Here is an 18,659-nt window from a genome sequence, read left to right as displayed (position 1 = left end):
CACAAAGATTTTTGTCTCCACCAGAAACACAGATTTAATAATTTTCTTAAGATTGTTTCCAATTCGTGTTATAAAATCAGAAATTACTGGTTCTAATAAATCATTCAGAAACAACAAAGTAACTGAGATTTTTTATAACCAGTAAATAAGATGAACAAAAATTTATTTGTAAAAAATAATTTAATCTGTAAAAACGTACCAGAATCTGGAATACTCTTATTGAAAATTTAGGAAGAAAATCAAGTCTACTGAATTCACAGTGTCCCCTTAAGGAAATTATTCCCCTCTAGTATCCGAGGTTTGATTTGGAATATAACCTCCCAGGGTAAAATGATTTTAATCAGTAGAGTATAGATACCAAAAACTCTACTGTCAGCGAATCAATCTGCAAACTTTCAAATGGTATTGTCGGGTCGGGTTAACTAAAAAGTTGAAAACATTTCGGTTAAATTCTGTTATCAACTAATTTATTGAAAATAATTTTTGGCCATTTAAAATTAATTAATAAATAATTAAAACCATTTGCCGAAGCCGAAGCGACGACGGCGCGAGGGGGTCTCTCTTTCCAACCCTTTTAACAATTAATAAGAGTGTTTATTTATTTAAAATCTCCTATTTTCCTTTCCATTACCGATGAGGGACTATTACCTTTTTCAATAAAGCATTAGAGGACTTTTCAAGTTCCAACCTTTCAAGTTCTAAACCTTTCAAATTCCTCTCCTTCCCTCTATTTCCCACCAATTCTTGCTACATACCCAACATAAATCACATCGAAAAATAAGAAACTACATGATTACTAGCTTGATCTCGCCTCTCCCACCTAAAATGCGACAACACTCAATTATATATTATTTGAAGCGACACCAATTACACGCAATAATTTCGTGACTTTTTGTTTGTTTAATTTGTTTGTTACATATTATATATATAATTAACACAACATGATACCAACAATATTATGTGATATGTGTTGTTCTTACTTAGAATGAAACGTAAAAAAGAGAAAAATATTGTTTGTATAGGACTAATAAGTTATAACAAGTCAATATATACGTGTTATTCATTTTGATATAGAGTACTTTTACTTAGTTGTAATTGATTAATATTTTTTCTAATTATTAAATCACTTAATTATATAATAAGTTACATTAATTTGACGTAACAATCTGAGTTTATTTTTATTTTTTATTTTAAAAAAGATGTTCTCTACTTGATAAAGCCAACTAATTATAATGACCCACCTTATCGGGTCAACCCACGTGATATACTACTCAAAGCTCAATTAGACCTTGTTTGGCTCTTGCATGAGGTAAAAATAATCGAGACGTACGAAAGATATTAAAAGTTATACAAAGTGTAATTTAATGAAACGCGTAATCAAATCAAGTAAGAATAAAGTAATAATATTATTACTTTGAGAATCCGCTGATACAATTTACTTACAAATTACTTAAAAATCAAAACTCTTGTATTCAACCAATAGAAGTACGAAATAGACTAGTCGTTATTACTAAGTATATTGTTTTTGAGTTTTAATTCTTATAAATTTGAAGTTAAAAAGACAAAAGATTAGCTCCAAACAAAGTTCAGAATTTTGAATATACTCTCTCTGTACCTATTTATTTGTTCATATTTTCTCTTTTAGTTATCCTTATTTACTTGTTCATTTTGATAAATTAGGAAATAACAAAAAAAAATTCTATTATACCCTCATTTAAGCTTTTTGAAAATTTCTAAGTTTTAATTTATCATTTTTAAAATCACAATTAATAAGGGTAAAATTATAACTTTACTATGCTAATTATTACTATTTTAATATGTGTGCCATTTTTAAAGTGAATAATTAAATTGAAAGAGAAAGTATAAATTTCTAATAAATTATTTATTTATAATAACTAAATATTTTAATTAAAAAAAATATACTTTAAAGTTATTAAATTTAATCAAACTCATCAATTCCATTATTTACAGCATGTTTGTTGAAAATTCACTCAAACATGACAACAAAGATTAGACTCTTATTAATTATTAATTAATAAATACTATTTGACCAAGTCTTTAGTCAATAACAAAACTTTAATTTTTTTTTAAGTAGGATCAACTTGGATTTTTTTGAGCTGTTTGGTTGGATGACATTAATTACTAAGCATCTTGTGAATTAGTGAGACCTTAGCTAAGTACGTTCCGAATAATTATTTTTATGCAAAATTTAATTTATATACATTGACAGTAACGTAAAGAGCTTTTATATTTTCTTTGTACTTTTATCTTGATTTAGAAATGTTGAAGTCACAACTTTAAATAAAACTATTAAAAAAGTTTAAAATTTTTATATACTAATATGTGCACAAAAATACTCTTTATTTACATTTTTATCAACAGACTTTTTATACACATTTTATATTTACTATTTATATAATATATATATATATATATATATGCATATACTATAAATATTTTTATTACTAGACTTTTCATATACACTTCATATCACTCTTTTACAACATATATCTTATTCAAGCCAACTTAACGTGGACAATATAATATTATATTAAAGGTCACCTTTAAGCTAATAAATGTTGTTGGAGCCGATAATTTGGTGTTGCATCGTATCTTCATTATCTTATTGATGCAGATGATACGTAGTAAATTTTTAAATAAATTTAAGATTTTTTGTCTGATTTATTTGATAGTGAATTTGTTGAGTGTGTGAACAAAATCTCACGTTAAAAATTAATGAGAAATAACTATTACATAAAACTTAAAAGTATAATGATATCCTTTAATGCCATGTCAACGTGCTTGTCTTAGCCTAACGCTCTATCTCTACTTGTGTATTAGTGCATATAACAAAAACTTAATTATATTTATATTACTTAAATCGATTTATATATGTTTCGATTAATTGTACAAAATAATTATTATCTCCCATCAGTATAAATATAAGAAAACTCTTTCTTCTCTTTGGCTTTGTGCATAAAAGTTTTGATTCACATCACAATCATGTGTGTTCAATGCCCCTAAAAAACACAATTGAGGCATCTACACTAAAGTTTTGAATAACATCACAATCATATATATATGTGTCCAATGTCCATAATTTTAATTTGAAGGCATGTCCTTTTATTCATTTTACGGATTCATGAACAAATTTACATACATTGAATTCATCAAACAATTTGAATTTTGTGTACGAGGCCCCTATGGGACACATTGTTGGAGAAATGCCAAAAACTTATCCGATAATTTCGTATAATATTAACTGTGAAAAAATTAGTGAAAAATTCCAAAAATCGCAAAATAAAATACTATATCACAAACAAAAATAGACAAAAAAAAATTACACTTAACTATTAAAATTGACAAAGAATAACATAAACTAGAAAATAGGGGTATTTTTTTGACCAATCTATTGATGGTGAGAGCATTTCTAAACCATACTAATAACTTATGACATTTTTGTTCAATAATTTTGCATAATTTAAGATCACTATTTACTCTTTTTCATTTTTAAAAGTACTTTTAAATGTGAGTTTCAATTATGTATTTTCTTACATTTACAATTTTAATTAAATTTAACAGTCGGAGTTTGATGAATATCTTACGAGATTAAAAGTGCTTATTTTTTCTTTTTTTATGAACATGAAAGATCCGAACTGTTTAGTTGATACTTAGGATTATTTTAAACCTACTACAAATAACTAAAAATTTTTTTTTGTCATTTTACAATTTTTTTTAACACTTATTATACTTATATAAGATATCTTTTTGTGTTTACACTTAAATATCTTTAATTTTACACATAATATATCCTAAAGATTATTTTCCTTCATTTATTTTATAAGTGGCCAAAAAATCTTAATTTTTCCGCTCCAAAGATTTGCATTTGTGTTCATCATGCAAAGAATTAAAAAAAAATTGTGCAAATCAAGAGTAATCCTCTAATAATAAAATACAAGTGTTTCAAAGTAGTGCCTTAGAGGATTTAACCTTAGATATTTAATCCAAAAAATTACAGCACAATGTTTTTGTGAGTCATTTAGTTACAAAATATGTACACAATATATAGGAGTGTATATACTAAATACACATATAATATATACAATGTATACTACCATATAATATTTATAATGTATACTCGGTGATATTTGATAAATTAGATGATCGAACTATACATCTACGTAGTAAATTACACTATTTAATAATGTTGGAGGATATACCACATTTGAGGCCTTGTACATGGAAGAGAGTAAGCCCAAAATAAATATGGGCTTTGCTTCTTGATACTCTTCACCATATTTGATCTATAGGCCCAATTCATTGTAATTGCCATGAATTTAGTAGTGTATATACAAGTTATGTGTAAAAAAAGACCTAAATAATGTGGCCTAAAGTCAGAAATACTATTTAGTGCAAATAACATAAATTACATTAGTTTAGGGTCTAATTACCTATCTTCCTGTGAATTTTCGATATTACATTTTCTACCGTATTTTGATTTTCAGTATATATTAAGCAGATACATCTAATTATGTGCGATCTATCAAACCTTCTTGAATCCAAAATTTAACCCTTATGCTTTTCTCCATCTATTGTTTATCTTTTCCTGCTATGATCCTTTTAAGAGACTAAGTTGACATCCCTAAGAATGATTATGCAGACGTATAATTACAAAAGATATGCATAATATCTAAAGAAGCTTCTTTTTTTTTTACAATGACTTGTATAGATTATATTAATTAACATAAGTAGGTCTATATATGTAGAAAATCATGTTGGGAGCGCCACCCAGGGGCGTAGCAATGTTATTGTCGGGGTGTCTAATTAATTGACACCTTTCTTTTGGAATTAAGAACGTATATATAAGTAATATGACACACAAAGTGATTAAATAATATATTCTAGACACATTTGACATAACAATGTGTTGTAGTCCAGTGGTATCAAGACACCTTGAAAGAGTTAACACTTATGGTGCTGATGTGTTTGAATCTCACTAGCAACAACTTTTAGGTTCGCTTTTTGTTCGACACCTTTCGTAAAATTTTTGGGTCTTTTATTCGACATCCTTTGTGAAAATTTTGGATCTACCACTGATGTCACCCCACAATTCAAATTTAGTCAACGCTTAAACGTGAACACGGACGGAAAACAAAAAATAATTTGTTACAATCCAATATAAAACAAGTTGGTCAAACTACTCCCACAGATTTAGTATTGTTTAAGCACGTCTAAAAAGAAGCAAAATGATGTTACTATCATTTTTGTGGAAAAGAAATTTAGTGGACTCCATCCTTTTGATTTTTTTATATTTTTTTACGATTTATCTACAATTGATTATCTTTCTTGTGATATGCATAAGGTATAAGCATGATAAAATGAATGATGAGAACTTTACCCCCACCAAAAAAAAAAAAGAAGAAAAAACAAGATTTATGTTTATGATGAAATTAATTAATTAATTGACCAGAATTTCTGATGAAATAATGTAATGATCCGGAAGATCATTTTTGGAAATTTTAAATATTAGTGTAACTTGAGTTAATTAATTGATAGTTAATGGACTAAAGTATCTTTTATTTAAGATCTTATACCATTTGTTCCATATAATAAAATTAAGTTAGTAAAATTTACCACTTAAATACCTAATTACTTTAATTAAATACAAAAAGGAGATAAGAAAAAAAGGAAAAGAAATTAACCTGCATCGAGTGGCGGCCGGCAAACACATAGGAAGAGGCATAAAGTGTCCAGGTAATTGTTAAACATAAGTATTCTTATTTATTTATTGTAGGATACGAGCCTGGATCTTTGTGATACCTTCTATTCTCTTCGTTTCCGAGGCATCTTGGGAGGATTGTGAGGTAGCTGCTTGTCATCTCAGCGAACTTTCCTACTCCAGTTTATGACTTTGTTTTTACTTGAAAGACAACTTCATTTTAGACTTCTATTTTGTTTCAATTCTAATGTTTACATTAGAGGCTTGTGCACGTGACAACCTGGTTTTGGGGATTGAATTATATGACTTGGTTTCATAGTAGAAATTTTTGTTGGATTGTCATTTACTTCCGCACTTTGTTAGATATTGGGTTTTAGGCTGACTTGTCTTGGTGGGATAAGACAAGTGCCATCACATCTATTTTTAGGTCGTGACAAATAACTTCTTCTTTTTTTCCTTTTCTTTGTCTCAATTATTTTTTCGTTTTTAGCTATTACTATAACAACACGTTGAAAGAAGGAAACTTACATAAATCTCACTAGTTTGGAGCTAGTTAGTTAGACACATTCTAGATATATTCAGATACATGTATCTCAGGATATACGTGTTAAATTTGTTCAAGGTACATTATATTCAAGTGGATTCACAGTACATTTGATGTGTTTTAGATACGTTATGATACATGTATCTCAAGATAATAGGGTCAAATTTGTTCAACATACATTATTTTTTTCGGGCGGACAAAATCTTGCTCGCATTTCTCCCTATATTAATGTATTTGGTAGCAAAAATACATGTATCTAAGTATACATTTCTGAATATATGGTAGGAAACTCTTAATTAATGATAAAATATGTAATATTTTAAAAAGATAAATAATAATAATATATATGATAGTGAATTATGTCTGATTATATTATTCTCCTATATTTATTCTTCAACACTTTTTGACTCTCAAATATAATTAATTATTTGAATGTTTTTTTTTTGTTGTAATTTTTCATCCGATGTCTGAAGCCTACATTGGGGTTCCAACTAAATTCGGATCGCGCTTTGCAGGGCCTATTCAGGGGTGACGCTCCCAATAAGATTTTCTCCATACTCAATGCTTAAACCCGAAAACTCTGATTAAGAGTGAAACACTCCCATCAATACACCACAATCGATGTTGGTAATTTTTATTAAACATTGCACATCTTAAAAAGTGTGTCAAAGTATTCAATTTTGAAATGAATTAATATTGGAGTCATTTAACATCATGTGAGCATACTTTTTGGTCATCATTAACGTTAGATTTATAATGATAATCCACATCATTATTGAGAACAAAGAATGCAAGTGTGAGTGTTTGTATTAGTCAAAAAGGAGGATTACATGATAGACTATAGTCATCAAACTTTGAAAATGTGCATCCTTTAGTAGGAATCAACTAAATAATCCCTCTAATGCCTAATTAAACTTTAGGAGGATCCCACTAATATAATACTATTGTTTTCACTTTATGAATGTATTTGGCACAAAGAAAAGTATTTTTTTCTAAAAATATTTTTTTTCATAATCTCATGTTTAATTATTCAAACACCTTTATAACCTCGTTATTCATGTATAGATCTCATATTTTTGAACTTGATCGATATTTTAACCTTGAATATTAACTTAATTCAAGGTACGATTTTTTACGGGGCCTAACATTATTTACCATCCATACACTCTTTGTTGGTGTAGATTATATTTCAAGGTTTAGGAACTATATATCTTTAATGCTACGTTATTTTGCCGGTACATTTTTATTTGGATTGTGACATGCAAACAATTTTACACCTTTAAACACTAACAATGTAACAAAAAAGAGTTACAATTTGATTAATATCTTATTTCTTTTTCTGTTTGGTCATATTCGTTGCTAGACAAGAGTTTTAAATGTATGGGTCACACACACATGACTATCATGGGACAAAGACTTTATTGGAAAAAAAAAATCTATGGCTTTAATTACGTTACAACGACAATATATCTAATGAAATCTCATAAGTGTGTTACGAAAAAGGTAGAGTGTATGTGCCAGAATAGAAGTGGAGCCATTATTTTTACTAAAGGAGTTCAAAATATAAAAATCTAGAGACACAAAGAATTAAGTCGAAGAAATTTCAACATCTACTATATATACATTAAAAGATAATTTTAGTGATATTATAAATTAAACCATGTAATTTTCTATCAAATGAGGTTTGGAAGAACCCCTGAGCCTTTATGATGCTAATTCTATATTTTATCTGCAGATCATATCTTTACCTCGTGGAGGTAAAAATATTTTTTTTGAAGAACCTTCTATTTAAGCACGACATATTAAAATAAAAATGAACAAAGAGAAATGTAAATGAAGAAACAAAGCAAAGTTAGCAAACACCAAATAACAAAGTGAAAATTTTGCCTATATCAATGCATTGTTCTTATAAACAATTTTTCATATGCATAATGCATGTCTTAATTCTCTAGGGAGAATGTTTGGAATTAGCACCACTCTAAGGCATATTATTCTGATTTTGTCTTCCAAAACATTGATCAGACATGATGTTAACATACAAATTAAATAGAATAAAATACTCTTTATCATTATATATTTATACTTGTTAGGATGAAAGTGTGGGGGACAAAGAATATGGATGTTACTATTACTTTATTTCTCTTGTAATGGTGTTGGTTGTGGTGAAGGGGTGGGGTGGGGTGGGGGGCTAGGTTACAAGTGGAAAGTGGGACCCATATTTTGGTTCATGACTCAATCAATACAAGTTATGAAAGAAAATGACAAAAATGACCCCTTAGCTTTTGTTGTATGTTCAAAATAGTCCTTTTTTAGTATTACTCGAGCTATTTTAGTCCTTTAAATTTATCGAAAATGAGAACTTTTAATTTTTGTTTGATCTTTATCCAACTCTACTTGTCAAGATTGATTTGAGACATGGAAAAATGATTTGACCAGAAAATAAAAAAATTTCGTTATAATTTCAGATTTCACAACTTAATAAATGTATGAATCAAACAAAAACAAACCAACAGAAACTACACCTCAGAAAGACCAAAACTAGCATAAACTAGAAAAAATTGTACTTTTAAATTTGATCTCCTCGTTAAATATTTTCTCAACAATCACAATTTCGTAAACAAATATCTAACAAAGCCGAAAAATCTCATTTTTAACAAACTTAAAGGATACAAAACTACTCAAATAATACTTAAGGGTTTACTTTGAACCCCTACTAAAAATAATGGACCATTTTATGTCATTTTCTCTAAATTAGGACCACACTCTAAACAAGCCTATAAGAGCCTCATCTTGGACTCTCATTTCTCCCATTCAAACTTGTTTCTTCAATTTATTCACTGCACAATAACAATAGCTAGAACACATCCATCACTCTTCCATACAGAAAATCCTTTAAAAGAGCCAAAAAAAAAATTATTTCTTGATTTTCGTCGCGACGAATTAAAGTTACATGATGAAGATGAGCACCACCACCACCACCAACAACAGAATGGGAAGTTCAAAGAAGAAGTTGATTTCAAGTAGAGGACTTGGAGGAGTCCTTAGAGAACAAAGAGCTAAGCTTTACATAATTAGGAGATGTGTAGTTATGCTTCTTTGTTGGAATGATTGAAATTAATTCATTCAACAATATTGGCTTATGGTCTTATAGGGTATTTATCAATTGTCCATATATAGTAAAAAGAAATAGTATAAGTTAGATTTTTTTACAAAAAAATTGAGAATTTTGTATACTAAATTTAGGTCTTTGAGGCCTTTTGTATACATTGAATAGGTTCAATCAAAGACTACTATTTAGTTTTGAATTTTGATTTGTTGTTTTTAAGTACAAATTTACTTTCTTTCCAACACTTCAACTTTTGTTTCATTTTTTTGTTGCTTTGATATTGTTGAGACTTCAAATCCTCGCATAAACTATGTTCGTTAACCAAATTTGTTTAGTGGTATTAAGTTTTGTTAATTTAACTTAAAGTGGTAGAAGTACTCGATTTCATTTTGGTGGATTGAAAAAGTCATTTTATTATGCAAATTCTTTCTTTTCTTCTTATTCCATACTTTCCGTTGGTCAGTAACTAATTAGAGTATTTTATACTTCTTCACTATTCGTATTGAAAAAACGAAAGAAATTCCGTCATCTTTTTTGGAGGGAGCAGAGTAGTTGTACCAGACTAGCAATAAAGTTATTACTAAACTTATTACTCTTGTTTAGTATTTTTGTCTCATTTGATCGAAGCAATATTTTTCTTATTCTTTTAAGTTTTAAGGGGAATATATAATAGCAAACTATTAATTTAAATTAAATATTATGAATATAATTTGATTTAACTATATCCTATAGCAAACTGTTGTTATTTTGCTTCTCTCGTCAATGCTCTCGTTCTCGCTGACAGTGTCTCTTGCCTCTCTCACTTTGATACAATGGAAAATGTATAAAATGTGTTTCTGTTTGTATAAAATGAGAAAATTTTTTATATATACATATATTTTCGTTCTCCTCTCTCCCCCTCTCTCATATTTCGCTCGCCACTCTCCCAGATATCGCTCATCAGTCTCTCCCTCGCCTCTCTCGCTTATACAAACATAAATGTATGAATTGTGTTTCTGTTTGTATAAAGCGAGAGAAAATTATATATACACATGCAAATACATATATTTTCATCCTATACACTTATAATTATACAAATACAAATATTTCCCTGCCCAGTTCTCTTTTGTCTTTCTCTCTTTCTCGCTTTATACAAACACCAATTATACAATTGATCTTTTTTATATGTATACAAAAACATATTATAAAATGACTTTCTTTTGTATATGTATAACGAAATATACATATTTATATAAACTTGTTACGAAACACGATTATGCAAAATATACCTATAGCTTACTAATATGATTTTTGTTTTGTTCTTCTTTAAATCACACATATAAATTACATCATCTCTTTTTTTAAGGTAAAAAAATGCTACATTTCCAATCTTATGTAGACTCGTGAATTCTTTGAAGTAATTGATGTCACAATCCAATATAAATCAAGTTAATTATAGAGGTTCATTTTAATTATTGGTCCATCTTCAACAAATTCTCTTTTCTTTTGTAATTGTTGGTGTGAGTTTTTTTACAAATAAGACACAAATATTTAACTAAGAATTAAATCTTCTCGATTTTCTTGTTGAGAACTAATTATCATTGATTAGTTAGCCAAGTACTTGATTAGCTAGAAATTAGGAAGAACCTTTTTTTTCCATAACAAAGCAGAATATTATGCAAGCATTTTTTTTGTTTCTTTTTTCCTTGTCCAAATCAAGATAATATATATTTATTTTTTCAATTAGTCTAATTATATATTCCTTCAATTTTTTGGTAGTATATTACAAGAGCATGTTTTAAAATAAATAAAATACAAAAATGACAAATATAACCCCCAAAACTTCATAAAGGTTATTGATACTCTTATCATCAATTTTTTGGATTATATGTATCCTTATCGTCAATCTTTTGAGTTGTATATACGAAAAAAATGTCCCCCCCCCACCCCCCCCCCCCTTTTTTATACTTGTTATATTGGGAAAAATTTATACACACCTCAACTAATTACCACAGAATATCTATTGTCTTATACTAGTACCAAATAGGATAACTCTCGACTTTTTCTTTTTCTTAGTGTCAACTTGTACAATTATTGGAAGGGGGTATTTAATTATATTAAACTACTCTAATCATGCAATTTGGTGATAATAATTAATATAATCTCTAGGTTGATTAGAAACGTAGCAGTATGTACGATTAAAAAAGGACATTTTGGTCTCCACTACTAAATTATGATATTGGGGTAGTTAGTATTACGATTAACAATTATATAAAACCAAATAAAATAACAATTATAAAGAATTCATACAATCGTCGTTAAGTAATTTGGGTACACAAATACATGATTAGTGATTGATTAATATATACTTAGTATTGTGGAAAAGAGAGGTAGAGAAATGGCTCATCAAGGGTTCTAAAAGTTATGCCTCTACATGAGATTAAAATCACATTCTAGTATATTAACTAAATAACATAATTTTTAAACTTTTATATACCATACGATGTGATGTAAGTGCTATCTTATTATTATTTTTTCTCGTCATGTTCTTATTATTTAATAATTTCATTTTATTTGTTTTTATAAAAGTTATTCATCTTCTAAAGAGACCAGGGAAATAATATCGAGAAAGAAAAAAAGACTTGTATATGGTGTTTATTGACCTAGAAAAGACTTATGATAAAATCCCAATGGAAACGCTTGGAGGCTAAAGACGCACATGTGACATATACTAGGGTGATCAATGACATGTACTATGAAGTCAAGACTCGGATAAAGGTAATGAGAGGAGATTCAAAGCACTTTCAAGTTTTGATGAAATATCTTAAAACAGTATAAATAAAAGAACCGCCCAAAAATTAATAGAATTATTGATATTTATATATAATGTAAAATTAATTGAAATTACGCTAATTTAGAAGTTAGTTATTTAGATACAGTCCAATTTGTAATATTATATATTTTATGCCTCAACATATGTATCTCGAGATATATATTGATCAAAATTAGGCGTAATTTGTTCTAGATACGTTGTATCCAAATGGATTCTCATGTTTTTGAAATACACAAATTTTGTTCATTTCTTTCGTCTTTCTTCCATCTTGCTCGTCAGTACTCTCCTATGTATATTGTATTCAAAAACATGCATATCACACCAGATATATGCATATACATATACATATACATATACATATACATGTATTTAGTGTGATTCACACGTATCTAGTATACATGACTATCTGATTCACCTCTCTTCTTATTTTAATGTATCTGGTAGCAAAAGGACATGTATATTTTTCAATATATGATAGAACGCTCTTAATAATAATAAAACACGTAATTATTTAAAAAATAGGAGCGAAATTAGTATATTTGATATAGATATACATAACTAACCACCTAGGTATATGTATGTATCGATATTATATAAATAATATATAACTAAAAAGTTAGAATATGTTGTCGGCCATATGGACTAACACATAGTTAGCCATCTTAATCCAAGAAACAGACATTCCCTCTTCCCCCAACACAATGTTATGAGCCAAAATGACAAGACTTATCATCCCTCACGTGCACTTATGGCCTATATTCTTTATTCAATTTAACCCCACTACCCATTAATGTCTCTTACATGTCTTCTCTTATCACCAAAATGGTCCAACCCCTTTCTTTATTGTGTTGTTATGTACACACAAAATTCATGTTATACAATGATGTGGAACTACTCACATTCTTTGGAATGTTTACACCAAGCTAAGATTGACGCAGATCAGAATGGAAAAGGTTCAAAAATGTTCTTGACATTTTTTTAGGTTTAAACATGTCTTTTTCTTAATCGGACAATGACATGATAAGTTGTAAGTTCGGTGGGAAAATATCCTTTTTCTAATTCTACATGCTAAGTTCTATCATGTAGTATTGGATTTATGGTCTCGCAGATATAATTATTGCAAAGTATGTTTTAAAAGAGAACTTTTTGTTGATAGTGATCCAAGGGGTTCAAACCTACAACTCAAGCGCAGAAAGCATTTTCACTGCCCCTTCACTACATAAAAAACTCAATTCGCGAGTGTTAAAATGACAAACAACGCCACAATATTATTAGATTGTGGCAGTTTTTAAGCGATCCCTGCAATTAATTTGCAGTAGACAAATAGCACGAATTTTTAACCCCCCCCTCCCCCAAATATTTACTATTGTGCTAACAATTAGTTTTATGTTGTAAGAAAATTAATTTCTCAATTTATCTATCGATGTAAGACTTCTTAACATTATTTGAAAATTTGCTTTGAGTCAATTGAATCCACCTGTAAAACTAGTTCACTTCAATACCTAAGAAGTAAAAAGGCATTCTTACCACGATAAGTTAGCCAAATCCTCTTTAACCAATTAATAACTAATAGAAAATGTGAAATTTAATACCTCAAGCAGAAGTAAATTTTAAATAGATTCTTTTATCAAAATCAAAGTGCACAAAATGATATAATAACACCAAAAATTTGGTGACACGAGTACTAAGTTTCTAAAATTCTAATACAATGATGTGCCTTGAAATTAAAAAGATATATATATTCTATCCTTTTAACGATACAAAATAAATTTCATTCAATTACATTATCTTAGAGAATACTTTTCCAGTTTACTTAAAATTTTACATGTTCTTATGATTTACTGTTAGAGTGTTGTTTAATTTGTAGGTTTTAGAAGTCCGAATTGAAAAAAAAAAAGATAGAGAACGGTTGGAAAAAATGTGATTTACGATCATATGTTAAAAATATTCAGATTACTTATTATTAGTCCTTTTAGGTATATTTTTTTCATAGTTAAGTTTTGTCATACTTGTGATAGAGTTTAATTAAGTTTCAATTCTAAAAGAATGAAGAATACCATTATTCTTTCAAATTTTTATATTCAAAGTAAATTTATGTATATATATTAAATTATATGGACTCAAATAAAAATTTTGAGCTCTTAATTTCTCAAAAATAAAATAGAATTGAAGATGACAAATGGGTAGAAATTCAAAATGTTTATATAGTATACTTTTTTAGAGGTTAAAAACAATATCAAAAGGTCAATACACACCCAAAATAACACACTTTATTATGGAATTAAAAACTAAAAAAGAAAAGGAAATTAGACTAAAATACAAAGTGCACTATCAGAAAAGTGTGAATTATATGGGGATTAGTATAAAAATTTACAGGAATATAAGTTTCATATGAATTTTCATACTAATCCCTAGAAAAATTTCCATATAATTTACAGTTATTTTGTAGTGAAGAAACACTACTAAAATTAGCTATATCATCAAATTGCCAATTGCTATATAGAATTAGCGATGAATTTTACTATTTAGCCACGTAACGACACAATTCCTATTTATTTTTAGTAGTGTATATTATTATTATTACTAGTTCTTTGTCTCTTAATACTCCCTGAATTACCAGAATCATTTCCATTAGATTTCTCCATAACTTCTTTAAGTGCTTCTTGAATTGATCTTAGACAATATTTCATCTGATCATCATCATTATCATTATTGTTATCATTGATAGGCCACGTATCGTCGTTGTCTTGTTGTTGATCCCTTGTTATGAACAAGACATTTCTCACACGTCCACCAAGTGTTGTTATTTCAGCCTTGAGTGTTTTTAACCTTAGAGATTTTAAGGTCTTGATTAGGTCATGTAAAAGATCAGACCTATCTTCACAACATAATGAAACTTTGATCATGAAATTTCCTTCTTCATTATTGCAATAATCAACTGTTAATTCATTAATCTCAGTTGGGATTAGTGGATTTGTTTGGGCTATTTGTGATGTTTGTCTCTTTAGCTCCTTTACATGTTGTATCACCTCAGCCAATAGTGATGCTTTATCTGTCTACAATATTAACAAAAAAAAAAATAGACATTAAGTGAAACCATAAAGAATTACATTCAACATGGAAAAAAAAGTGTATATATATATATATGTATATATATATATTTACAATCAAGTGTATAGTTGCAATTAACCTACTTAATAATAGTGGCAAGGGTCTGCACGGATTCTCCAAAATTGTTGTTATATTTATGTCAGATTTCTCGAAAATATACCATTTTTCTCAAAAAAAAAAGTAATACTTTTGTAGAACTCGACACACATTTATCGATATTTTTGAAGAGTCTGATAACATAGTTTTATATGACATTGAACAATTTTTGCCTCGTGAATTAATTTTTAAGATCCAATTAAACTAAAAATTTAATTATTTACTTGATATCAAAGTAGGGTTCATTCCAACTATTATTACCAACGTTGAACCCCCATATTAAATTATTCACACTCATATCTAACTCTGAATATAAGGTAGAAGATTAAAGAGTCTCAAGAAAAGAAATAAATAATCCCTTTATTTAAATATCCTCACCTCATAAACTAACTTTTCAAACGAAATTAAACCTAAAATTCATTTCTTTTAACATAAAAGCAATTCCAAATGAACCACAAAAAATGGATTTTGAGGCTAGGCATGGGAAGGATTATTTAGAATTTTTAGTATGAGCATGACTGACAAGAGTGCTTTGTTTGTCTGCCTTTTAGCCTCTATTTTTTTTTCCTTTTGTTGATTTTATATGCTTTTATTTTGACTAATATTTACCACAACATTAAAAAAGGTGGAATATTAGATTTAAATTCCATGGAAACTTTTTAACTGCTCCATTGTTTCTCTTTATCATATCAATTTAGCGACATTAACGTTACTTTTTCCTAATTTCCTAGAAATTATCACTACAATCAGAGTAATGATCAAAAGTGCAACAATTTTTATAGTAACTAAAATACGTTGTATGATTACTTTTACTGTCTCAATTTATCTGATACTATTAGTTCGAATTATTAGAGAGATTGTTTAATAGAGTTAGAATATGAGTGTAACTTAGACTAGTAATCCAATGTGAAGAAATTCGGAGTATAAGGATCTACATATCTAATTTTCATTAATTTTTTTAATCAAAACAAAATTTATATAGTATATTTTTAAACTATATAAAAAAAAAATACTATGAATCTATATATAACTAATGAATCAAGATGTTTTTAAAAATTGTAATCAAAGAAAAGATTGCTTAACCCTCAAAAAGTACTAAAATTTTGAGTACTTGTTGTTATCACCCTATCGATCTTAGCTATCAAAAATGAAAATCTTAAAGGATCTAAATTAATGCGCTTTATCATGAGAAATTTTTATTTTTCCAAAGTTGAACTTCAAAAAACATGAATAGTCAGACAATTGCAAAATTCATATTATATTGAATTTCAAAATTTATAAGAAATTGAACAACAACGTTAAAAGTATTTTTACTTCAAATTATTCATAAAAAGTCAAAAACATCTCCAATTGTATTCATGGTCAAATAACTCCAAATTATCTTTGAAAATAAAAGTTTTTTTTTTTTCAAATTTCAGAATAAAACATAGTCAAACATCCACCAAATGTCGAAACTAGAAACAAAAAAGAACTTTATATAGGGTCTAGAACCCTAACAAGGAAATCAAAACAAATATAAGATAATCATACACACTTGGGATTTAAATTTAACCTAAAATAATTTATAAAATTGCACTAGAAATATGCATAAATTCAATTAATTATGAAATAATTTGACTTACCTTAGTAGTGTTTGGGAGAAGGCTACGTAATTTAGCAAGATGATTATTGATTCTTTCTCTACGTCTTCTTTCAGCTTCACTGTGACTTTTTGAGGCAGCAAGTGCCTTTGCATCCATTATTTCTTGAGAATTCATCATTTTTTGCACTTCATTATGATCTTGACATGGAAATTGTGGTATAATTTTGTTGAATAAATCTCCATAACATGATGATCCATGAAAAATAAATGGATCTTCAAGTGTGTTGAAGCTATTCCAAGGTAGAATTGATGATCTATTTCCACTTCCATACATAGCTGAGGAAGATTATATAATGAGATTAACTTTACTATATTGACAAAAAATAGTCTGATGTACGAAGTATTTTATGTTTTATATAGGGTTTGTAGGAAGTTTGTACCTTAAAAAAGTCTATTCTAATGCATATATTGATGAAACTTGTGATTTATATACAAGGTTTATTAGATGGAGACAATTTTATCGTTAAAGCTTACTTTTGTGAAACTTGAATTTGTTTTGAAGATAGATTTTCAAAATTTGTATCGAAATAGATATGTGAACATAACTTTTTTCAAAATTTTCGATCCAAAATTTATCATCAAAAGCTAGTTAATTATAGTATAGAAAATATTTACTCTTAGTACTATGTAAAGTTAAAATCTTTACACATAAGTTAAATCTTTAAACCTAGCTCTATGAGTGTGAAGTGTATAATTGTTTAAAATCACTACAAAACAAGTTTGAGGCTGAAGAACTTTAGACTTGTTTGATAATCATCTTTATTCTTTTTTTATACAAAAAGAGGAAAAGTAAGAATAATAAAGAGAAGGGGATCAAAAACTTGGATTCTACTTCATTTGTGATAGATTGTAAGAGATCAATGAAAGATGATGAAAAGACATACCTTTATATTTTTGATGGCTTTGTGTGCCCTTCCACTTGTTGTCCTCTTTCTTTTTTTCAAAACTCACCCTTTCTATATATGTTGTTTGTTTTCTTTTGCAACACAAAAAACTTTGTGAAATGTGAAGATTGAATAGAGTATTTGATCCTATTTATCCTAGCATCAACTTAGCCTTTTGTTTTCTATGCCTTTTTCTTTCCTATTGGGCCCTATTCAACATAGTATGTTCTCTTTCATACCTATACTCCATTCCACACCTCCATCTCCACTATCTAATTTTTTTTTCTGGTGTTTGATATCCGCATTAAAGCTCGATTATTTTAAACTCGTGTTGCATAGGGCCCTATTTGAGGAGAAGTGATCCCTACCAAAATTTTCTTCCATATCCAGACTCGAATCTGAGACGTTAAGGGAGGAATGACCTCATCCAGGCCACATTCTTTAGTGGTCCATCTCCACTATCATATATAGTGGAGATACAAGTATTGGTAGTTCCTATCCTTTAATTTAATTCCTATTTACGACATTCTTTTTTCTCTTTCAGCTATCCTTTCTATAGCTATTTGATTACGACTAGCTCTTTTGGATTAATCGGTTGTAAATAGTTATTACGTTTTAAGGGTTGGACAAGTAAAAGTGAACGAGGGGTATAATTAGTTATTCCATCTGCTTTTATCTACTTATCTTATTATATCAAGAAAATACAATTTTTTTATATTTTACCCTTAGAGTTAGTTACTTATTC

At 28.2% G+C, this 18,659-nt stretch overlaps 2 protein-coding genes across 2 annotated transcripts; one reads left to right on the top strand and one right to left on the bottom strand.

Moving 5' to 3' along the window:
- Positions 1–9,058: 9,058 nt before the first annotated feature.
- LOC101245150 (small polypeptide DEVIL 6-like) lies at positions 9,059–9,568 on the top strand. The gene has a single exon (XM_004236985.5). The coding sequence runs from the start codon at positions 9,214–9,216 to the stop codon at positions 9,373–9,375; it is 162 nt and encodes a 53-aa protein (XP_004237033.1). The 5' UTR covers positions 9,059–9,213; the 3' UTR covers positions 9,376–9,568.
- Positions 9,569–14,361: 4,793 nt separating this feature from the next.
- LOC101261805 (transcription factor bHLH30-like) lies at positions 14,362–18,350 on the bottom strand. Its single transcript, XM_004236959.5, has 3 exons — positions 17,915–18,350; positions 17,011–17,306; positions 14,362–15,237 (listed from the first exon to the last, which is right to left on the bottom strand). The coding sequence occupies exons 2-3, from the start codon at positions 17,302–17,304 to the stop codon at positions 14,740–14,742; spliced, it is 792 nt and encodes a 263-aa protein (XP_004237007.1). The 5' UTR covers positions 17,305–17,306; positions 17,915–18,350; the 3' UTR covers positions 14,362–14,739.
- Between the last annotated feature and the right edge of the window lie 309 nt (positions 18,351–18,659).

This window comes from Solanum lycopersicum, chromosome 4 (genome assembly GCF_036512215.1).
Source record: "Solanum lycopersicum chromosome 4, SLM_r2.1".
Lineage (NCBI taxonomy): Eukaryota > Viridiplantae > Streptophyta > Magnoliopsida > Solanales > Solanaceae > Solanum > Solanum lycopersicum.
The sequence above is the reverse complement of the archived record's forward strand: the minus strand, read 5'-3'. Positions and strand labels throughout refer to the sequence as shown.

Bases quoted from the DNA above. Each gene is read 5' to 3' on its own strand.
- LOC101245150 (XM_004236985.5), top strand. From the start codon at position 9,214: ATGATGAAGATGAGCACCACCACCACCACCAACAACAGAATGGGAAGT.
- LOC101261805 (XM_004236959.5), bottom strand. From the start codon at position 17,304: ATGTATGGAAGTGGAAATAGATCATCAATTCTACCTTGGAATAGCTTC. The intron at 15,238-17,010 runs GTAAGTCAAATT...TTAATATTGTAG, and splicing joins TTCTCCCAAACACTACTAAG to ACAGATAAAGCATCACTATT.